Genomic DNA, 24,357 nt, shown 5'->3' on the forward strand with positions numbered 1-24,357 from the left:
GACTCTTACCACGGTCAACTCTTGATCTATCTTACCCATCAAGAACTCCCACCCAAAGCCAGTAGTGGCCCCTCACTGGCCCTCTCTCTGAGGCCCAGGGTCATACCCACCTAGAAGAAACCACCGAGAGGAAGGAAGGAGGCCCATAGGCAAGTGGACTGAAGCAACTTTAAATCACCAGGGAGGAGCTGGATGCTCCCTAAAAGGGCATCTCGGGTGAGAGCAGTGTAATCCACACCTGGAAGCCACTAGAAGAGGCTACCCCAGCCAGGCCTGCACCTTCTGCCTCCACCTCCACACCTTCCTTCCAGCTCCCTCCTCTCCCCTGTCACCACCAGCTTGTGGCTTCCTGGAGGCAGGGACTTTGCTTTATTGTGTTAGACTCAGCATGGAGTAGGGCACCTGGCAGGTGTTCAGTATCCATAATCGATTCCTTAATGCCAAAGACTAGGTTAATAGTGAGAGCATCCCATTCAAGGGGGACTTTCAACTTTGTCGCATGTTAGATGTAACTGTTAAAAATTCTGTTTCTATTTGCCTTTATTCTTTACAGTTGCCTTGAAAGGAGACAGTGTGCCCTGAGACACTCATTTTTCCCATGGTGGTGGGGGGAGTAGCAGCAGGAGCCCCCAGCCCTTTTAGAAGGCACCACCAACAGCTGTAGTGACAATTTCCGCTTCCTCTGCGTCTCACCTGTGGGGATGGGGGAGGGGCCAGGATTGGTGGCAGAATGGGAATGGCAGCTGTGAGCCCCCTCATTTCTCCCCCCAGGGTGGGTGGGTGCAACAGATTTGAGTATAGCCTAACTGCACTGTGCACCTGCCCCCGCCCAGTATGCCTCACTCTTGGTCTTCAAATCCTGCCCACCACCTCCTGGGGTCCCTCAGAGTTTGCTGACCTTTGCTTTCCTTCCTGGTAAGACCCCTCCACTCCAGGACAACTGCCTGCTTCTCTGTTGCCCACCTGCTCCTTGGGCCTCTCCTGGGAGCGGCTTATTCCAAGCAGTGAAGGCAGTGGTTCTCCACTGGGGTGATTTTGCCCCCAGAGGACATTTGGCAATGTGTCTGAGACATTTCTGATCGCTGCACTGTGGGGTGAGGGGGGCAGAATGCTGGCTTCTAGTGGGTAGGGGCCCAGGATGCTGCTAAACACCCTACACGCTGCAGGACAAGGCCCACGGCACAGAATTGTTCAGCCCAAATGTGGATGGTGCTGTTGTTGAAAAGCCCTGGGCTGAGGGCATGGGCACTGACCAGGGACTGTCTTTCTCTAAGGATGATTTAAAAACAAATTTTTTTTTTTAATTGTGGTAATTTCCCATTTTTACCACTTTCAAGTGTACCAGTCAGCGACATTAAGCGCACTCACATTGTTGTACAGTCATCACCACCATCCATCCTCAAAACTTTCATCATCCCAAACTGAAACTTTGTACTTATTAAACAAAAACTCCCCCTTCCTCTCTCCCAGTCCCTGGCAACCACTATTCCACTTTCTGTCTCCTAAAGTCTGTCTGTCTGTCTGTCTGTCACACACACACACACATACACACACACACACACTCCTGGCAGGTATTTGTGCCAGGCCCTGGTCTTTGGAGCTCTCAACCTTGTCCCCACCCCGATCCCCGCACCCCACCCCCACCCCAGAAGCCCCTGTGGCGCTGGCAGGCAGCTGGTCTGGCCTGGCCGCGAGGAGTGAGGGTGAAGTCCACTCCAGCGTTCACTCACACCCCCTCAGCCCACCACACTCCACATTTGTTTACAAAGCGCTTTCACACCCTATCTCATTAGAGCACTCCTCACACGGTACCTAATTATTTGTTTACTATGTGTCTCCCTCCTAGACTGTGAGCTTTGCCTTAGTTATCTTTTTATTTCTCTTCCTTCCAACCACTCCACCGACAGCTCCCTAGTACCAAGCACAGGACCTAGCCTAAATATGCTTATACCATTAATAAACTTAATTATCACAATTATCCCGATGGGTCGTGCTACTCTCACTTTTCCAAGGAAAAGGGCTACAAGGCTTGCCTCAGGTCATACACCTTCTAAGTGGTGAAGCTTCCAGAATGACCCAGGTATCGGAGAGGCATTTGAAAGCTGGCTCCCCCTCTGGGTTGAGTCTCCGGAAAAGCCCAACCTCAAATCCCTAGGGTTCCAAGGAGGAAAAGGAGGCTTTGATGTGCCTCAGCAGGGCCAGGGAAAGGCCGAGGCTGTTTCCCTGGCAGCAGCCACCACAACGAAAAGCCAGAGGCAAAGCAAGAAGGAACCTTCTGCAGGGAACCTGTCCGGGCCAAAGCCAATTCCCCAGTCCCCCCTCCCCGCATTACCCTCCCCCTTTTCTGGAAGCCTGGACTAGACTCCAGAACTCTCATCCTTCCTTAGGAGGTGAGGTCTTGTCTCCCAAGGTGGGGCAGAGTGCTGAGGCTCCAAATAGGGAAGTGATTTTTGAGGCCTTTTTTTTTTTTTAGTTATAGTATTTACACACAAAAAATAAAAACCTGGCAAATAAGAGATGAAGGAAATGATACAAAGGAGATAGGGCCCAGGGCCCAGCACTCCAGGGCAGCCCTGTATGCAGGTTTACCTGGGCCCAGGTGTGGAGGGGTGAGACCCGGGGACCCTGCCTCTCCCACTAGAATCCCCTGGGGGTCAGAGCCAGGTCCTTGCCTGGCTCTGGGCACCTGACTCAACCTCTCCTCCCATGCCAGGAGCTGCTACTGAAAGGGGTCTGCTCCCCTAGATCCCAGGGCACCTCTGGGGAGGACCAGAGGCTGGCAGATGTGGGAGTGGCCTCCCCTTCCCCCAGGCCTTACCTCAGCCTCCTCAGCCTTCCCCACCCCCAGCCCCCCACTGCCGTTGTGCCTTTAAGGCCCTTGGCAGCACTCAGCTCTGTGCCAGCCGGGAACCCTGGCATCCGGCCAGCTATGGACTCTTGGTTAAAGACACACAGACACAATCACATGGGCAGACACACAAGCGGTGCACACGGCCCAGAGACATCCGCTCACCGGCCAGAGATGTGCTCAGATGCCGCACAGTGATGTCAATAACAACTACACACACACAGTCCCCCTCCACCCACCCCTGCCATTCATTCCAGTCCCTCGGCTCCTGCAAGACCATCAAGCTCCCTACCAAGCCTTGAATTTTCCCAGGTTGATTCCAGTTTCAGGAAACAGCTGAATGTTCACGTAAGCAGGGCAGCCCTGTCCCCTAAGTGTTGGCACTGGGCCCAGGCTCCCCTACTCCTCTGCTCCAGGCCTTCCTGCAGCCCCTTCCCTGGGCAGCCTTCTGATCTGATTGGCTAGAAGTGGCCTTGAGGCAGGGAGCCCACTCCCGAGAGAGGCCCCACATGCCTCCCTGCTCAGCCTTCTTGGTGTGAATGGAGTCAGGCCCCAAGACATTGAAACTGGGACTCTGACCCTTCCAATTTCCTTATTCCTTGTGGAGTGGCTAAAAGTGCCACTAGTGGGGTCAGGGGACAGGAGGACCAGAGACCAAAGATGGCCAACTATGGAAAGTCTGACCCCAGCTTGGGTACAACTTCTAGGTCCCACCGTCTCCCTCACACCAGAGATCTCTCCAGGATGTGTGTGTGTGTGTGTGTGTGTGTGTGTGTGTGTGTGTGTGTGTGTGTGTGTGTGTGTGACTTGAGACTGAGGACAGAACCTCAGGGCTTGGTGAAGTCTTAGAGGTCACTCGGTCGGGGCTTCTGCTGGCTGTGGCAAATGGATGCAAGAACGAACATTCCTGGTGAGTGACCAGCCCACCAGGGCTCCACTTCCAGCAGGGATACCTGTCCCCCTGGAAGAAGGCCTGGCGGTGCTCTTTGAAGTCAACCTCAAAGGATTTCAGGGTGAGCTGGAGGCTCCCTTGAAAAAGCCATTATGTAGAGAAGACCCATGTAGCATTTAAGTAAACCTCTTTTGAAGTTATTTCTGTTTTCAACCTCCACCATCCAGGCCCAGAGTGACAGGTTTGGTGAGCTGGGGGCCCACTGTAGAAAACGGTGCTTTCTTGTCTGTGCTTCATGTACCTTTCTAAAGTTTCTGATGGGTGTCTCCCCGCCCCCACCCACCCCCGCTGGGGCGTGCTCACCCTGCCCCACCCTACGAGGTGATTTCACAGCTTTAATCACATCCCCTCTCAGTCTTTGTCTCTCTAGACTGAGAAGCCGTAATCTCTTTAGTCTGTCCTCATTTGGCAGCCTGGCCTTCCCCTTGATCTGTTCAGCTGCCCTCCTCTGGAGCATTTCCAGCCAGTTAAATCTTTCTTGGGGTGGCCGAAATGAAACACACAAAATTCTCTAGGTGAGGATGATGAAAGCAGACCAACGTCAACAACTCTGCCCAGATGTGTGTGTGGCAGGTCCCTGCAGGGGCAGGAGTGGTGCAGGTGCAGCTCGGGCTCCGGAGAAGCCCACTGGGTCCTAGGAAGCCTATGGGGGCCGGCACCAGAGGGAGTGAAGGCCTCTCACTGGAGGTGGCCTGGAACATGTGGCTCTGGGGAAGCGGCCAGGGAGGGATGAAAATAAATGGATTTTTGGAAAAACAAAATGGAGGTTCTGGGATTTCATTTAGATGCTCCCCCAATAAGAGCAGCTATCCGAGCAGCCTCTGAAAGGGCCCCTGCCAAACCCTACTAGCTCCTGTCCAGAAGTCTCAGTCTCTGACAATAACACTGCCGCCGTCCCTGGGGCCTGCAGCACCTTCCTTCCTCTCCCTGGTCCATGGCAGCAAGCAGTGTAGGCCCTGCCAATCCTGTCCCACCACAGCCGCCCCCTAATAGGCTTTGGGGTATCTTCTGGCACCACCCACCCTACCCTATCTCCCTGCGTTCAACAGTCATGCTCCCAGATGCCAGAGCAAGCTTCCCAGAACACGACTCCCATCACTTCACGTCCCCTACCCTCTCCAAAACCTTCCAGATGAACACAGCACATTTTTGAGAGAATAAGGTATAAATCCTCAGGTTTCCTGCAAGCCACCTCTTCAACCAAGATCACATGCATTCTTAAATGAAACCCTCATCCACTCAGCCAAGCCAGTCTGCCCACAGCCCGGTCTCCCCACTACACGTAAGTCTGCTGGGCAGAGTTACAAGGAAAGTCTCTATTCTCATGAGAGGTATGACAGCCCTGTTTTCCTCACACCTTCAAAAGCATGAGAAGCCTGGGGTGCGGGCAGCAGGGTGTGGATGCAGGCTCACAGGCAGGAAGCTCCCAGAGGGGCTGGGGCCCAGGAATGGGAGATACCCTTCCAGGAAGTTCTGCACATAAAAACAAGGGGACACTGAGTCAAGATTCCAAGAGTTAGTGAAGGAGCCCTTCTGACCGGGACCCAAAGAGGGAATTTGAGCTCTGTCTTAAGAATCAAAAAATCAAATGAGCCAATACTGCAAATTCCCAACAGCTGAGTTAAACGGTACCCAGCTGGCTTAAGCTTCAGCAGAAGGTTCCCCAGTTTCACACAGCTTACACCCCGAGTCTTTTGCTCTGAAGTGGGGCACTTTCGCCCTCGTGAACTCACTCACTCATGCAATGCGTTGGAGGTTCAGCCTCCAACGTGGAGTGAGTAACGCTGGCTTTGGGCCGGTCTGGCTGAGCTCAGCGCCTGCTCCCAGCCCCCTCCTCCCCCTCCCCCTCCCTCCCTTTCTGGGTTATTCTTAGCAAGAGGTGACCTCAAAGTGCTCCCACTGAGCAAAAATAACCCTGGAGGAAGTTGATGAGTATAAATCTTCAATGAATAAAGACATATACCTAGTAAACAGGGCAGGGAGTCCTAAAGGGCTGGTCCCCCCCCAGGGTCTGGTGAACAAGGGCAGAAACTGTCCCTCCTAGAGCCCCAGCTACAACCAGCGCGAAGGACAAAGGCAGTCGCAGGGTTTTCTGGGCCTGTGACCAGGCAGGAACCAGCTTTGGACACCCTCACTTGTTACTCTGCAACGTCCTCAGAGCTGGTGAACAGGAAGATGCCTCTTCCTCCCAGCCTGACACTCACACCCACACACAGGCTCACACCCTCCAGCCAGCAGAGACCAGCCCGGCACGCCACTGTCCCCTCCTCCGGCCATGGGCACTGGCCAGCCCACAGGCCCTGAGCCCAGGTGCCAGCTCCCCTCCTAGGCCCCGCCCAGCCCTGCAGCCGGCTTCCTGTTTCCTGTTGCCTGCTCTGGCTGTGAGCATCCTGGCTCTGAGGCCAGTGCTGCAGGCCAACACGCTGCCGCCGGGTTTAAACGGGCCCACCTCTCACTCCTCAGACCGCAGCCTTCCCCACTTACCCACAGGCTCCCTGGTATTTGGGTCAGTCACCCTGTTCAGTTCTATTTTCTCTAGATGCTTTCTGGACCAGGTCCACACACTTTCCAACAGCCTTGCATTCATGTATTAACTTAAAGGGAATTTTAGATACCCAGTCTTCCAGATGGTGCTGCTGGAATGGCAAGGAGCAATGAGCACTGTGGGCTTTGCAGTTGGGAGGCGTGGAGTCCAAGCCCAGTCCTCTCTGAACCTCAGTCTCTTCATCTGAATGTGAGGACGGCAATGACAGCAGCCCCCATCTACCCCACACAAGTTTATTGTCAGCATCAAATGAAGTCATGGTTGTAGAAGACCTCTGCAGGCAATCAAGTGCTGCACCACTCTCAGCCTTTCTTCACGGTCTCTGTCCTCAGCGAGTGGGTGGACAGCGCAATGTAGGGTGGCATAAACAGCAGATCTAATGGAGGAGACATGCTCTCTCCACTGGCTTTTCCTACTATCTGGGTGAAAAGCCAGGCTCTGGTTTTAGTTTTTTAGATTCTCAATCCACCAGGAAATGATACTTTTGTAAAATACAAAATCATGCACATGGATGCGGCAACAGTATCAAATTGATATAAAAGTTTCTAAATACTTATTCACAAGTTCTACACAGATGAGTAACAAACAGTTCGCAGACTGGTGCTTCTCAAGGTCAGGTGTGAAGACCCAAGCCCGGGACTGGTGGGCTGATATCCTGTCTTACTTCTCAGTGTTCATGTTATTTTTTTTTAACTAAAAAAATATTTGGGGGGTAGTAATTAGGTTTGTTTATTTAAATGAAGGTCCTAGGGATTGAACCCAGGACCTCATGCATGTTAAGCATGCAGTCTACCACTGAGCTGCAGCCTCCCCACTTAGTGTTCATTTTAATTTTACAAACAGCTCAAAAGGGAGAGCCAGTGTGGGTCACGATGGCTGCACTAGGCTTCACTTGCAAGACAGGCTTTGGTGGGCTGTGACACTGGGTAGGCAGAGAGATGCGAAGGCAGCAGAACAGCTTATGAGGCAGTAGGACAAACATGCTTGTGGTATTCAGGGAGCAGCAAGAAGACGAGGTTTCTTTGGTAAAAGAGATGACACTGAGCACCAGTGCAGAGGCAGGAGACAGCATGTGGTGAGGAGCCAAATGGAGTGTTCCCGGTCTCGTCCCATGAGAAATGGAACCCCTGGAGATCCTTGAGCAGAGACATGCCATGGGCTGTATTTAGTATAATTATTGTGGCCTCCTCTCTAGCACACCAGGTTGAAATAAGTCTTATTTATTTGGCAGGTGCTCAGTAGGTGTAATGTGTTTATCATTGAAAAAAGAAGGGCTGGGGTGGGAGTCTAGAGAGATGCTGGGGGCAGGTGGGATCTGGTCTGGGTGAGGGTGCAGCCAGGAGGCTGATGCAGGAGCAAGTGAAAGGTACCCAGGGACAGACAGGCCTTGGAAGCAAAAGTTGCAGAGAGACGATTTCATAGCCTTGGGCCAGGGGGTGGTGAGGACACCACTGGATGTACCTTGTCCCTCCTCATCCAGCATGAGATGTGCAACGTTTGCACAAATCAAGAGCCCGGACTGCAGCCAGGTTTTCCTCTCTTGCTTCCCAGGGCTGCCCCCTCTATTCCACCTGCCAGGATCTGAGCCAAGCTCCTCGCCTTTCCAGGCTTAGCTCGATGACACACACTCAGCTGCTTTAAAGCTCCCTGGTCAATCTGTTCCCAGGGCCACAGCTGGACCAAGTCCCCAGAAGCCCTCCCTGCTGTTCTCCTCTGCTGGGGAAGGGAGGAGGCCTGGGCAAGCACCTGTTCCACGAGTAAACCAGGTGGCCTGAGGCCCGGGGGACTGTGGGCTGGCCCTGAGCTGCAGCACGAAGTCCCACCCTCCCTCCCCCATGGGCTCCCTTAGGGGCCTGGGAGCCTGCTGCCAGAGAAGACCTGCAGGCTGTTTTCTCTGTTCCCCTCAGTGTGCAAGGGGTTCCTTTCACAACAGTTGTCTCGGCCCCCTGCCTCCCCAGTCAGCACTGCCTTCCCCATGCTCTCTCTCCCAACCCAGGACCTCTCTCAAAAGTCCAGGTGGCTTCAGGTGTCACTTAGGACATGGGCTGGACCACATCCAGACTGACCTGCATGGGATGTGCACTCCCACTGGAGCTGATGAGAGGCTGATGCCAAACTCTCATTGAAAGGCCTTATAGACCCTGGTCCACTGGCCCCTATACGGGGGCAGGTTTATGACACTGCCAGCCCTGTGCATTTAGACTCCTCTTTGCTGTTTGCAAAGCACCCCTGGAGGTGGACAGGGCAGGTTTTATTGGCAGCTATATTTTACCAATGAGGAAGCAAAAGTTCAGAGAGGTTCAGTAACTTGCTAAGGTCACACAGCTGGGAAGCAGTAAATCCAGTGCTGCTGCTTCTGTTTCGGGTAAGGGCAGGGCCAGTCATTGCTGACCACTGGCTCTTTGGTGTTTTCATCCATTCAATTTTCATAGGGGTCTAGGAGGAATGCTCCTTTATTATCTCTCTTTTTCAGAAGAGGAACCCGAGGTTCAGGCAATGACTTTTTCAAGCCACACAGGTGGTCAGTGTTGGAGGTGGGATTTAAACCCAGTTCTGTTGGATTCTAAAGACTGTGCTTTTCCTTCCAGCTGGGCCCTGCTTCAGGCCAGGGGTGTATGACGCACTGACCCTTCGCCCACTGGGCCATGCCCCTCTTCCTTCTCATCTGTCTGTCTCTGGACACACTTCCACATACCTGCCTCTAATTTCCTTGAACCCTCTGTCCCTGGGGCCTCACACCACCTCTCAGTGATGTGCCCTCCCTCTGGTTCCAGGGACTCAAAAAGATGGGTCAGAGGGTTGCCAGGGCTCACTGGCTACAGGTAGTGGCTCCCGTCCCTAGCACCTAAACCAGGGAAGGCGGAGTTTGCCCTGCAGATCATGGACACACATGCAGATCAGATATGGAATTACCAGTGGGCTCTGACTCAGCCTGGCTCCCCCTCCCACTCCAGCCTGCACTGCGCCCCTCCACTTTCTCCCACAAGCTGCCCAATGCAGGGAGGAGAGTGGAGGGATGCCCTGGCAATCTGGGAGTGCAGCCTGGAGTCTGCTGCAAGCTGGAAATTCCTTTGAAGTCTCCCATTTTATCTTTCAACTGCATGTGAATTTTTCATTCCGGGCCATGAAATATCCGTGTTTGCTTTCATATTAAAATGCTTAAAATTACTTACCAGTTAAATGACTTAACTTCTGCCCCCCTTCCCCTCCAAATCTCCAAGCAGAATTGGCAGCAGTGCACTTTAGTACCCTCCAGATTCCCAAACCTCTTGGCTCTAAGAACCACCCCGTCTCCTTCAGCTGGTGCAGCCCTCTCTCCCGCCCTCCGCTGTCCTCTTTCACTGTGGCCACTGTTCACCTGGACTCTCTGCCCCAAGGGAGAAAATCCTGCCTTACTGAGAACATTTCCTTGAAGGGCTCCTGGCTTGTCCTTACCTTCTTGCTCCAAGTTTCCCATTCACAGCTGGAAGGGTTTAAAAGAAAGGGACCAGCTGTCTCTGGTGCCGGCAAATTATTGTTCTGCCTCTGAGTTTAAGACATAAGGCTGCAGGCTTCTACAGCCCACAGGCCTTGCCCTCTGGAGTACTCTCCGTCATGGGCAACCCCAGAGCCCCATTCCCCAGGTTCAGAGACAATGGTCCCCAGAAGCCTGGGGCTCGTGGGCCAGCCCTGGGGCCTACACTTCTACTAGATCTAAACAGCGCCCAGACCTCCTCCTCTCTTAGAAAGGGTCTCATCAGCCTGCATCTCTTGCCTGTTCACTTTGATCAGACTCCCAGACCTCAGTTCCCTTCCCCAAGCTCTCAGGTAGGGCAGAGAGAGTGGGTGTCTGGTTGCGGAGGGAGGAGCCCCTGCAGGCAAGCGAGGGAGAAACGTCCTGCCCTCCTGCTGCCCTTCCAGAAAGAAGCCGGGAGTCAGGGGTCTGGTTCAAGTCCCACAAGACCCACAGCACAAGACCCGTAGCCTCTAAGGGCCTCCAGTTCAATACAGAAAATAGAAAGTTGTGGGGGTGCTTGTGGGATCTAGAGAATGGGGAATAAACTGGGCTCTGCAGCTAGAAGGGCGCACCACATCACCTGGTCTTAGCGTCCCCAGGTCCCTGCAGGACACACATCACTGGCGTTTAAGAGCACGCGCGTGCGCATGCGTGCTGCGGGGACACCACCACTCACCGGGGGGTGCTTGCGCTTCCTCCCAGGCCGCCCCACCTTCCGTGCAGTCGTGCTGGGCTCCTGCCGCTCCTCCTTGCCACGAGCCTCCTCCTGCTCCTCTCCCTCCTGTGGGCACAGACACAGCCTGTGAAGCCAGGGCTGGACCCCAGAGCCCTGCCCACCATCCCACCCCTGGGGCAGCCGCACTTCCAGGGCTGTGCCACGCAGGTGTCCCTGGCAGGGATGGTTTTCCCCCCACCTCGCTTCCTGCCTGGTGAGGAACTGAGCCGCCCTGAGGGCCGCATTTAAGTCTAGCCTCGGGGAACTTCAGGGCCGACCCCGCCCCAGCAGGACACACAGCTCTCCCTCCTGGTGGACACATTTTCTGAACCACAGAATCATAACACATGCTCCGACAAAGAATTTGTCTCTGAATATAAGTTTATTTATACAAAAAAACTTACACAAGTACAAAAATGAAATTAATTATATACTGAATGAATTGCTTTTATTGAAAAGAAAATCACATGAAGGGAAATACGAAATTTAGCGGTGTATGTTGGAAGTACATGCAGCCCTTGGAAGGAAGCCTGTCACGGACCTGGAGGGCGTTACAGCCGCTGTATGTATATCTGCCCGGAGGCACTTGCCATGTGGTGCTGACACTGCATGTTCCTGTCACCCCACAGGAGCATCTCAGGGACCATCACATCTTGGTTCATCTTGATGCCCCTCCTTCATTGAATTCTGGACCAGAAGTTTGGTTTTGTCACCACATTTCACCTGGCACCTGCCAGGGACGGGCTCTGCTGTGCTTGTCTCATGGGGCAGACACATAAACCTAGAAAGTCCTCGTGCCTCACTGCTCCAGCCTGGCCACAAACCACCCACAAGTCGCTTCTGACTCAGCGGGCTCCAGCATGACTAATCACGAGCAAAAAGCGTGTTGGGGAAGGAGAGAGAAAAAGACCCTGACCCAGTAGAGGACCCATAGTCATGCCCTGCATGATGCCAGGAGCCACAGATGGCTTCATGTCCTCCTGCGGAGAGGCCAGCCCAGAGCCGTGCTGGTGCCATGGAAAAGCAGGGAAGGTGCACAGATTCCCAGGGGATTTAATCACGATGGCCCTCAAAGTCCCACTTGACTTTCATTTTTTGTGATTTCAAAATAGCTTGTGGTTTGCCACATTAATTTTCAAGTGATGGTGGGACACGCAGATGGAAACCTACTGTCACCAATTGTAGACGTTAGACCAATGGCAAGAGAAGCACTGGCCCCCTCTGTCCATCCATCCACTCAAGGCATGTCTGGGACACACCCACCCAGAAGGGAGACTCAGGGTTTAGCTGCGGTTCCCAGTCCTCCAAAGACATGTAAGACAGAGGCACAAGGCCTCAGCACCGAGGGGAAGCTACAGTCAAGTTGGAGTTGGAGAGTGTGTTCAGAGGAGCAGGAAGAGGACACCAGTGTATTGTGTGTGCAAGAAATAAAGGGAGCTGCCAACCCCAGAGGCAAAGTTGTTGAAAACAAAGTGATTTGGTTAGGGATGGAAATGGTCTGCCTTAGAGATAAGCTGTGCAGAATGGCATGGCAGTGAGGACCGAATGGCTGGGGAGGGGCTAAAAAGACCACTTAAGGAGCCCAGCTGAGAAAAGTCTGAAGGAAAAGCCAAGGACAGGGAGCCCAGAGCCGGATGTGGACAAGAGAGCAGGGTCCTGGGTGGAGAGAGAAAGGCTGCCCTGTGACCAGAGACCCTTGAGAAACTCTTTTCAGGAAGACACGGCAGAGAAGCTGTGAGGGCAGAAAGGCTGAGGTGGGGGACAGCCAAGGGTGGGGAGGCCTCCATGAGAGACCTGGGGAGCCCAGGGCCATACGCCCCATGTAAGGCCAGGCTTGCTGGTGCCGAGCTGCCTTCTGAGACCCCACAGATAACCCCCATTTAAGAAACAATCACTGGGATCATACAGAGAGGAAATATTACCAAGACAGCTTAATTTTTTAAAATTCAAGTATAGTTGATTTACAACATTGTCTTAGTTTATGGTGTACAGCATAGCGATTCAGTTATAGATATAGATAGATTCTTTTTCATTATAGGTTATTACAAGCTATTGAATATAGTTCCCTGTGCTATACAGCAGGACCTTGTTGTTGATCTATTTTATATACAGTAGTTTGTATCTGCTAATACCCAATTCCTAATTTACCCTCCCCTCCCCTTTCCCCTTTGGTAACCGTAGGTTTGTTTTCTATGTCTGTGAGTCTGTTTTTATTTCATATATAACTATATTTGTGACACTTTTTTAGATTCCACATAAAAGTGATAAGATATGATATTTGTCTTTCTCTGACTTACTTCACTTAGTGTGATAATTTCTAGGTCCATCCATGGTGCTACAATGGCATTATTTCATTCTTTTTATCACTGAGTAATATTCCATTGTATATTTATACCACATCTTCTTTATCTGTTCATCTGTTGATGGACATTTAGGCTGTTTCCATATCTTGGCTATTGTAAATAGTGCTGCTATGAACATTGGGAAGCATGTATCTTTTCGAATTAGAATTTTCTTCAGATAAATGCCCAGGAATGGGATTGCTAGATCATATGGTAACTCTATTTTTAGTTTTTTAAGGATTCTCCATCCTGTTTTCCATAGTGGCTGCACCAAATTACGTTCCCAGGAACAGTGTAGGAAAGTTCCCTTTACTCCACACCCACTTCAGCATTTATCCTTTGTGGATTTTTTTGTTTTAATTGAAGTATAGTCAGTTACAACGTGTCAATTGTTTCAGTCACACATATACATACATATATTCATTTTCATATTTTTCATTATAGGTTACTACAAGATATTGAATATAATTCCCTGTGCTATACAGAAGAAATTTGTCTTTAATCTGTTTTATACATAGTAGTTAGTATCTGCACATCTTGAACTCCCAATTTATCCCTTCCCACCCCCTTTCCCCTCAGTAACAATAAGTTTGTTTACTGTCTGTGAGTCCGTTTCTGTTTTGTAGTTGAGCTCATTAGTATCTTCTTTTTTTTTTTAGATTCCAGATATAAGTGATATCATATGGTATTTTTCTTTCTCTTTCTGGCTTACTTCACGTAGAATAACAATCTCCAGATCCATCAGTGTTGCTGCAAATGGCATTATTATATTGTCTTTATGGCCGAGTAGTATTCCATTGTATATATATACCAAAGCTTCTTTATCCAATCCTCTGTCAATGGTCATTTAGGTTGTTTCCATGTCTTGGCTATTGTTAAGTAGTGCTACTGTGAATATTGGGGTGCATGTATCTTTTCAAATTTGAGTTCCCTCTGAGTATATGTCCAGGAATGGGATTGCTGGATCATATGGTAAGTCTATTTTTACTTTTTTGAGGACTCTTCGTACTGTTTTCCATAACAGCTGTACCAAACTACATTCCCACCAACAGTGTAGGAGGATTCCCTTTTCTCCACACCCTCTCCAGCATTTATTATTTATGGACTTTTTAATGATGGCCATTCTGACTGGTGTGAGGTGATACCTCATTGATTGTAGTTCTGATTTGCATTTCTCTGATAATTAGCAGTATTGAGCATTTTTCCATGTGCCTATTGGCCATTTGTGTGTCTTCATTGAAGAACTGCTTGTTTAGGTCTTCTGCCCATTTTTGGATTGGGTTGTTTGTTTTTTCACTATTGAGTTATATGAGCTGTTTATATATTCTGGAAGTTAAATATTTGTCAGTTGATCATTTGCAAAGATTTTCTCCCATTCCGTAGGTTTTCATTTTTTTTAATTAAAATATTTTATTGTTTTTTTTTTAGGGGGATTGGGTTTGTTTGTTTGTTTGCTTGTTTGTTTGTTGATTTTAATGGTGGTCCTGGAGATTGAACCCAGGGCCTCATGCATGCTACGCATGCACTACCACTGAGCTATACCCTCCCCACAAATTGTCATTTTGCTTATGATTTTCCTGCACAAAAGCTTATAAATTTGATTAGGTCCCATTTGTTTATTTTTACTTTTATTTCCATTGCCTTGGTAGACTGCCCTAGAACACTGCTAAGATTTCTGTCAGAAAATGCTTTGCCAATGTTTTCTTCTAGGAGGTTATAGTGTCTTGTCTTATATTTGTCTTTAAGCCATTTTGAGTTTATTTTTATGTATGGTGTGAGGGAGTGTTCTAACTTAATTTACATGCAGCTGTCCAGTTTTCCCAACATCGCTTACTAACGACACTTTCTTTTCTCCATTGTATATCCTTGCCTCCTTTGTCAAAGATTAATTGACTGTAGGTCTGTGGGTTTATTTCTGCGCTCCCTATTCTGTTCCATTGATCAATATGTCTGTTATTCTGCCAATACCACACTGTTTTGACTACTGTAGCTCTGTAATATTGTCTGAAGTCTGAGAAGGTCATTCCTCCAGCTTCATTTTTTTCCTTCAGTATTGGTTTGGCAATTCTGGATCTTTTGTGATTCCATATAAAGTTTAGGATTATTTGTTCTAGTTCTGTGAAAAATGTCCTGTCATTTGTGGAAGTTTTAATGACGGTCATTCTAACTGGTGTTAGGGGCTACCTCATTGTAGTTTTGATTTGCATTTCTCTGATAATTAATGCAGCTTAATATCTGTGAAGGTCCTGACTGTATCTACACAAGTGCAGGTGAATTTCAGGCTGAGATGGTGCTTTTGGTCTGATTCTACCGTGGCTAAAAGGACGCCACCTTAATCATGCTGACCAGGTAACTCAGCATTTATAAGACAGTTGGAGGCCATGGGAAGTTGTGGAAAGGCACAGGGCTTAACAGGGCTTAGAGCAAACTGAAATAGGTATGAGACCGGCTTGTCCATGTGCTAGATCCAGGACTGTTCTCTCGTAGCCTCAATTTCCTCATCTGTAAAATGGGGGTATGAAGGTGATTTTTTTTTTTTTTCTGCCTGCTTCTCAGGTTTTTAAGAAGACAGATGAACAAATGGTTTATCCCTTTGTCTGTTTTGTTCACTGCTGAATTCCCAGAGCCAAGAGCAGGCCCAGCACTTAGAGGGTTTTCCACATGTCCCCAGATGAGAGGACTTACATATTCCCCAGGGGCAGGAGGCTCACCTCCTACCTATGCTTGCCCAGAGAGCACTAGGCCAGACCTGGCTGAGCCTCTGACTGTTCCTGGTGGTTGGGCCCATGGGGCCATAATGCACGGGGCTGCAGCCCAGAGGGGTGCTGAGGTGGGTCAGGACCAGTTGGGGCAGCCATGGAGTCTGGAAAGATTCCTACCACCCAGAAATTCTGGGCTATGAACTATTTCTTTAATGAACTGCATTTCTTACAGAGAGATCCACTTGCTTTTCTAACTTTTACTCTGAACTAATCAGAGACATGAAAGCCAATCAAAGCCACAGATCAGCACTAAGGAAGCATGGTTATTAGGCCACACTAAAACCAAGATACCTGCCCAGCAAGCCCCATCTTCCACTGGCATATGGAGAAAGTCTTTGAGGGCCCCTGATAGGCCACCCCTGTGCCATCTGGAGACTCGCTGTCATTCCTCACCTTAAGCCACACATGTATTCTGCACAGGAGATGCTCAGCACATCTTCCCTGTTGAACTTAATTCAGTGCGGCACTCTCAGGAGGAAGGGGTGGAGGGCCCTGACACCACACCACCTATCCAGGTCCTCGCACGTTGAGAACAGGGAGCCCCCAGGGCCGCACACTTAGCCTGTTCCTCAGGCCAGGGGGTTGGGGTGTGTGTGTGTGGCACAGCACTCAATGCCCAGTTCAGCACCCGGGTCTCAGGTACCCTGGGGTGTGCTTAGGAAACCAACTCTCCATGAGAGCTCAGGTCAGGACACGCACCCAAGTCTGAGCGACTCCAGCCAACACTTTCCATCCAGTCCTAAAGCACAACTTTGTGAAATGCACGTTCTTTTTTGCCAACATGTCATTCTTCCAAGGTGTAGTGCCATGCAGGGCGAAGGAAGGCGGCAATACCTTCTGCTCTGGGCCTGCCTACGTTCACACCCATGAGTGAGAGGGATGATACACTGAGCAGGGTGAGCAGATGGCTCAGGGCCGTGCCCCTCAAGGAGGCGTATCGAGGGGTTCATTCTCGCATCTGTCACGGGGCCTATTTCATTCAATATCTTTGCTGATGGGTTGAGCAAAGGAATGTAAAATATGCTTATCAAATCTGCAAGTAGCACTGAGCTAGGAGGCGTCACTAATACTCTGAAAGGGAAGAATCTGATCCACAGTGACTTGGAGCAGCTGGAAAACAGTAACAAATTTAGCAGGAACAGATTTGAGACCAGGTTGGTTTCCTCATCTGTCAAGTGAGGGGACTGAATTAGTCAGTCCTTCCAGTGGGTGGCGGCAGGCATGGGGCAGAAAGTCTAGTGAGATGGGCTTTGGAGAGGGTGGGGGCAGGCTGAGCTTTCACTCTGCTCTTTACTCACTAGTCCCTTCCAGCTACTGAACCTCTCTGAGTCTCGCTTTCCTCACCTATAAAACGGGGAGGGTAATATCTACTTCACAGTAATGCTATAACAATTAAATGAAGTAATATGTGGAAAGCTGACACGTGAGAGTCACTCAAGAATTGTTAACTTCCTCTGCTCCCTCCCTCCCCAGCCTCCCTCCCTGTCCCTAGGCAGATCCCAGCTCACCGCCCCGCATGTGCAGCCATCACTCACGGCTACAGACAAACCCCAACATCTGGCTGGTCCCGCTGCAGTGAGATACTCGGGAACACTGGGGCTCCATGGTCTTTCCAAAATGCAAAGCTGATTATGTCACTCTGCAGAGCTTAAGCCCTTGCTGAGGGGGCTCCCAGGGCCCTGCAGGATCAAGCCAAGCTCCTTAGCCCCGGTGAAGGAAGCCCCTAAGATCTGGCCTGCTGCCCTGCAACCCATCACAAACTGACCATGCCAGGTGCAAAAGCAGGATGCTTCCCTCCCTGGGACCTTGGCATAGACCCTTCCTTCTGCCCTGACTACCGTCTCCTCAGGTTGGCCAGCAAGCCCTGACTTTTCCAACCTCACTTCCCTTCCCCTGGGTCCCTCCTCCCATATCCTACCTAGACGGAGTCCATGTGTCCTCCCTCTCCTGTAGCGCCCACAATCCAAGTGCCCACAATCCAGTGCTGAAACCGCCAGCGATCATTCTAGCCAGGCTACAAGCCCCTCGAGGGAAGAGACTATGTCTTATTCACTTTGGCATTCATCCCTAGTGCCTAGAGGGAGGCTCTGGCACAGGGCAGGCACTCAAAATACTTGATGAGTGACTGTCACATAGTAGGTGCTCAGTAAACGTGTCCATACACACAGAGAGAGGCAACCTGTAAAAATCAACAAACCTGCACCAGTACAACCAGGTAGGAGACTCCAGTGCTGCTCAGATCTTTAAAACTCCAAATCAGGAAACAGGATGACTAAAATGTATCTTCTAGGCTTAAACATAATCATGTCACTTTACATTTATGTAACTTTTTACAGCTTTCAAAGCCCCTTCACATTTGGTGGCCTGTTAGATTAGGTAGTTACCATCAGCCTCTCTCAACTTCTGAGGCTATGATTTGACCTACATTTTAACACAGCTCACTGGATGGATTATTTTAAGCCACATACAACTTCTCATTCTGATGAGCTGGGCCATGACGATAATAATCTCTCATTTGTACAGTATGTGGTAATTAACAAAGCATTTTCACATACGTTATTTCATTTCATTCTTAACACTTTACAGAAAGCAGAGCTGGCATTATTTTTTCCCATTACCCAGGCGGGAAATCTGAAACTCAGAGTGATTATCTAACTTTCAGAGATCAGAGAGCCAGGAAGGGAGGCCTTTAGAACCCAATTTTAAGTCCTTCGATTCCTAGCCCAGGGGTCTTTCCACAGCAACATGCCACTACACCGTATGCTACTGACATAGGTGTGTGCACGCGTAGACACAGACATAGACACACACACACACACACAGAGACCATGAGCAGGCAGGCAAGCGACGGTAAAGGTTACACTGGCATTCACATGCACACATCCACACAGAGTGTCTCAGGGGCCTCATGCCTAGACAGGGACCCACCCCCTAAGAGAGACACGTCCCCCAAGGCCCTCACCCAGAGACAGACAGCTAGACGTACGTGCTCCCTTCAGAACATACACCGGATGCTCCGGACCCAGCATCCGTTGAGCAGATGTCTCAAGTTGGTGTGTGAGTCGAGGGGATGAACTTGCCGGATCTAGTCAGCCACTTGCCCGGGCCCCCTGGGACAAGAAGCACGTACAGCCTTTGCCAGCTGGCTGGCCGGCCTCCCAGGGCCTGTCTGTGGTCGTGGAATTCAGTGAAACAAACTGGCTTCTCTGGCAGGCGGAGGCCCCCTCTGGGCCGCCTGAGCACCAGGCACACAGGGGCACGGGCACACAGGACCTGCAGACCACACCGCGCTCACACACGCACAGACCGGTGCACCCAGGCCAGGCTCGCAGAGGGCTGCACCCCAGGGCGTGCTGCAGGAAGACAGGCGGGCGGGGCAGGGGCACCAGGAGCCGCTGGGGATGCAGGGGCTTCCACACAGCCCCCCAAAGCCCCTGCCTTTTGTGCTCTCCGTCACCTCCCAAAGCTCACCAGGACTTTGTTTCAACAAATCAACATTATTCAACAAGTATTCACTGACTGCTTGGTGAGTTTTGTATTATAATTATTGATGAAGGTCTCCCATCCCTTCCAAAAGGTCACTCTCCTGAAGAGCAGCGGCCTCTCCAAGGCCCCCCAGCTCCCAGGTACCTGCACATGTGGGTTTTCCCAGGCCCTGTGCACCATGCAGGGGCCCTACTGCCTTCCAGAGTTCCCCAAGCATGCAGCCAGGCCAGCACAGCCCAGCTGTGCCCACCTTTGTGGCCCTAGGTCCACCATGAGGCCAGGCCCGCGGGTATGCCCCAAAATATTTACTGAACACCTACTGTGTACTGGATATAAAGACAAGCAAATAGAGAACTTCATTCAGAAGGAGAGACACCACAGAGACACACAAGTGCCTGACGCTGTGCTGAGGGTCGGGATAGAGTACACCCACTCTGCTTGCAGCCGCCTCCGTGGCCCCCAAACCCACCCTCATTCACTTCTTCAGCAGCCCATCAGGCTCTGTGCAGCCCCACGTCTCATCCCCACCTCACTAGGCAACCTAGAGGGAAAGAATCCAGACTAAACTACTTCATAGCCATGTGACCTTTGCCAAGTTTCTCAACCTTTCGAAGCCTCAACTCCTCATCTGTGAAATGGGGATAATGACAGTGGGTGCCTCGAGTTATTGTGAAGATTACGTGAGGTAACTGTCGGACAAAGGAAACTCCCTTAGATGTTAAGTGGGGTGATTATAAGTAATAGCCCTAATTGCCCTGTGGCTTCGCACAGAGGCAGCTGCAGGGCAAGACCTGGCCCAGTGCTCAACCCAGGTGCCAGAAAGGAAGGGCATCCCCCCATTTCTCAGTTGTCCTGGGACACCCACTCCAGCCCAGTTCCCTCTGCAGAGCTGAGCTCAGCTTCCCCACCTAGGCCCTGGGGCACCAGCTTCCTGGCCAGGATGGGCCCCATCCCCAGCCTGGTCGGGGATGAGGGACCTGAGGGACCTGGAGCCCAGCTGTGGCCCCTCACACAGGCCTCTGAAGGTGGCCACAGCCCCTGCCATCAGGAGTGAGGTCATCTTGCAACTGGCCTCAGTTTCGCTTCTGTTCGAGGGTAAAGGGAAGAGGGGCCCACAGGCCTGCTGTGCCTGCAAACACTGGGACGAGTAACCTTCTTCCACATGCCAGCTTCTCAGGGGACTTGAAACCCACACCATTCGCACTCTCACCTGCATTTTCCCCACTCTTCTCCACGCCCTGCAGTCTCTGGGGCCACAGTGCATCTTCACCGCAAGTGTGTTGATAGGTTGGTAGATAGACAACTAGTTAATTGTCCAAAATAAATTCTAAGACTAACTTCAGCTGTGCCAGGTCCCTGTGTTAACCACTCTCACATGCTGTCTCGGGTAAACCTCTCATTTCCCTGCTCAGCAGTCATGCAGCTGAGTCCATATTCAAACACAGGTCTGTCTCCAGAGTCCAAGTGACCCCCACTCAAGGCTGCACTGACTGCAAAGTAAAACTTGACATGTAAGAGCATCTAACTTAGAGAAGCTTAGAGAAACTGAAGCTTAAAATACAGGTCCTGGTCAGCTTGGGAGTGGGCACTACTTACATCACTGTCTGCTCTCCACACTGGAGCATCTAATCGACTCCACTGAGCTGAAAACGGATGCGCCGTTATTACCAGCTGTGTTCCTGAAGAGGTGAGGGCAGAACTACCTTTTCTGGAACTGTTTAAGTGCATCAGAGGGATGCTATTTCAATGACCCCCATAGTGATGATTATAAAGCAAAGAGCAGGCCCTGAGTGGCCAAGTGTGGGCATCTGAGTGCACTAAAGGCAGAGCGTGCCCAGGGGCGGGCACCAGATCTGTGGGCCAGGAGGAACAGCTGAGAGTGGAGCCAGGGGGAACCCACCCAAGGATGCCCTTGAGCTTGAGAACCAGAGCACAGGAAGTGGTCGCCACCCAAGGGAAATCAGTACACGCCAAGCCTCTGGGTTGGACTTAGGTGAAGAGGGAAGAGCCCCAGCCACAGCGCTGGCTGTACATGGGTGCATACACACATGTACACACACACACACACGCACACGGGCACACTTGCTGTGCTCCCCCTGCACAAAGGAGGACCTCCCTCCTCCAGGCATGGCTTACTCATCCTTGTATCTTCCTATCCCCTTCCCTTTACTAGGTCCTCCAGCAATGTTTATTCTGTTCATCCAACAGATTTGTGGAGCCCTACTGTGTACCAGGTACCTGGAAAGGTACCTAAGTCTGAAGAGGAGGAAAGAGAAGCTATGTGTACAGAGAGGAAAGGAGAAAGAGAAAGAAGCAATGTGTCCCAGCTGTGTCTTCAGGGAAAAGTGTGTATCTTGTGTGTGTGTGCATGCAAGTGTGCACATGCACCCATGGTCACGCATGTAAGCCGGTGTACGTGAACCCCTGCTGGAGATGAAGTGCTCCCAACCTCCACCTCATGTAAGAGCACAGCTACGCAGAGAAAAGCTTTCTCCAACCATCCTGACTTTTTGTTTACATACACTTTCTTGAACCTTCAGCAGAAGAACGTGGATTGGACTATGGAACCTCACAGCTGGGAGGCACCGTCCACTCTATCCCCCTCCACACAGTAGGCAGCCTGAAAGGCACAGAAGCCTGGGTTTCAATTCCAGGACCATCACCACTTGCTAGCTGTGTGGCCTTAGACAAATGACCCAACCTCTCTGAGCATCAGTTTAGTCTTTGATAGGATAGAGTGATAAAAATAATAGAGCCTACCTTATGGAGAAATTGTAAGGATGAAATAAGATGATGCAAATACAGAGCTTAGAAGAGCACCTGGCAGATAGTCAGCACTCAATGCATCTGTTGTTTCTGAGGCCAGAGGGAAGGGGGAGTTTAAGATCAGGGGCCCAGCCCGGGGCCTGCCCTCATGGCCAGGCACTGATTCACATTTGGGCATCTGAGGACGCCCTACCAGCCCCAAGGCTTGGAGTGCTCCTGGTCCCTTTTCCTGCTCCCTCTCCCCTCTCCCTCCTCCGCACGAGGCCTGGCACCCTAGCTCCATGATCCCCTCTGAGTCAGGACCAAGGCTCCTGGCCTCCCTGCTGCTCACCTCCCTGCCCGGCTCCCCCTCCCTTTTCTGTGGCCACATTTACCCAGCTGACCCTCCCCAGCCAGAGCCCCAGAGCTCAGCCCTCCCTGCCCAACGTATGCATGGTAGGGTGGGGGAGGCTGCAGGGAGAAGGGATGCTGGCCCGACACCAGAGGACACCACATACCCAGACGTCTACAGTCCCGGCTACAAGCATGGCCGCCTCCCCCTGCCGGCTTGATCCGGGTTCTGGGATTGTCCTCCTGTGGAGAGGTCTTATCACTCTCAACTTCCTTTCTATCCAAGCCACAAAACACATCCTGAGCACCTACTCTGTGCTAGTCAGGCCTGAGGAGTCAGACGGCAGTGGCTGGGGCCCTGCCCTCCAGGGGCAGCACGGGGCTGGATGTTAGCCACACTGTACTTCTCAAGTCTCTGTGAGGGCCGGTGAGAACAAGGACTGCTGGGTCTTGTCCCCAGGTTTCTGACTCAGCAGGCCGGGGTGGGGCCCGGGCTGTGGCATGTCTAGCCCTTCCAGGTACCACTGGTACTGCTGGTCTAGGGATCACATTTGGAGAACCGCTGGTTCTCTCTGTGATTCAAGGCAGACTGAAGCCAGGCCTTTGATCAGACAGGAGGAAAGAAAATCAGGGAAAGGGCATACCAGGCAGAGGACGCAGCATAAACAAAGGCCTGGCAGCTCCAGGAAGCCCTGGAGTGAAAGGTACACGAGGCGTGGCCGGGAGGGCGGCGGGAAGGGCATGTGGGGCCGGTGGTGAAGGGGCCACTGGGCAGCCACACCCCTTCCTCTGGCTCACCCAACAGTTCCTTTGTGCCAGGTGCCCTGGGAAACTCCGCCAGGCTCCTTGGGCCGCAGCCCAAGCCCATCTTCCCCTCTGCAGCCACGCAGCACCCCTGCCCCAGGCCTGGCTTTCGCAGGCTGCAGTGGGTGGCTGTCAGCGCCTCTGCCCGCCCTCCCAGGGCGGCTCCCTGGAGCTGCGGGAGCCAGCCCAGAGGTGCCAGGGAGGTGTGCCAGGTGAGCCAGCGTGCAGGCCGGGGAGGGGCACCCGCCCCTGTCTATCAGCTCCCTCCATCAGCACCCAGCTCAGGGCCTGGGTGTGCGTGTGCTGCCTCTCGAGCCAGAGCAGTTACTATGGGTGGATAATAATAGCAATCGTAATCCCTCATAATTGGACCAGACTTTGCTGTTTGCAGGGCACTCCATGCCCATGACCTCATCTGACTTCCACAACCACCCCATAAAACAGGCATGGCTAGAGTTACTATCCCCATTTTACAGCTGAGCAAACGCAAGCCCGGAGGGCCTGAAGTCACATCTCCAGTAAGTGACACACTCAGGCCTTGGGCCCGGGACTTGTGACTCTCCGTCCAGTGCTTTTTCTATGTCCTGAACTGCTGTGATAGAGAGCCTGTCTGCTGCTCCCCAGGGGAGGAGCTGGGGGCTCTGTAGCCTAGGAAAGCCCTATTCAGTAACAGGAGGAATGTGACCCAGCTGTCTTCACCGCCCCCACCAGGGGGAGGCGGGTAAGCTGACCACCAACTGCAAGTGCATGAACACGGAGCTGTGTCAGCACCAGTCAGGACATCAGACAGGGGGAGAGGGGTCAGGGTCACCTAATCTAACAAAGGAGCAAAGCCAGGCCCAAGAAGGGGAGGGCATTATCTATGGCCACAGCTGCCACTCAAGAGCACAGGCGGCTGCAGGTGGCCCCGACTCTGTGGCGGCAGGGTCTGGGTCTGCTGCTGCCTGAGTCCTAGGTGGGAGTAGCCCAGAGGGCTGTGGGATCAGAAAGAAGGGGACTGACCTGTAACTCCTAGGAGCCCTGCCCAGTGGCCCCCATCCCGTGGCACTCTGCAGAATTCTGGGCTGAGAAGGCAGGTGTCTGGCCTTCATGCCTGCCTGTGTGTATGTGTGTGTCCAAGCCAGGACCCACACAAGTGGAGCAGTGGAAAGGCTCTGATGCAGGAGACCAGGCTCTCATCTGGACCCACTGCTGAGTAGCCAGGCTCAGCTTCCTTGTCTGCGAACCATGGCCATCTGTCCTTGCCCCACTTGTTTCAAGGGTTGTCCTCAAGGACCAAATAGATGGAAACCACCCAGAAAACAGAAACTG

General features: G+C 51.8%; 1 protein-coding gene across 7 annotated transcripts in view; it reads right to left on the bottom strand.

Moving 5' to 3' along the window:
* DNMT3A (DNA methyltransferase 3 alpha) overlaps positions 1 to 24,357 on the bottom strand; it is a 103,280-nt gene that overhangs the window by 50,847 nt on the left and 28,076 nt on the right. For all 7 annotated transcript variants that reach the window (XM_010948561.3, XM_074341760.1, XM_074341761.1 and 4 more), the window contains one exon: positions 10,518 to 10,622. In XM_010948561.3, the coding sequence (XP_010946863.1) occupies positions 10,518 to 10,622 (105 nt within the window). The remainder of the gene's footprint in view (positions 1 to 10,517; positions 10,623 to 24,357) is intronic.

The sequence above is a fragment of the Camelus bactrianus genome, chromosome 15 (genome assembly GCF_048773025.1).
Source record: "Camelus bactrianus isolate YW-2024 breed Bactrian camel chromosome 15, ASM4877302v1, whole genome shotgun sequence".
NCBI classification, from domain to species: Eukaryota; Metazoa; Chordata; class Mammalia; order Artiodactyla; family Camelidae; genus Camelus; species Camelus bactrianus.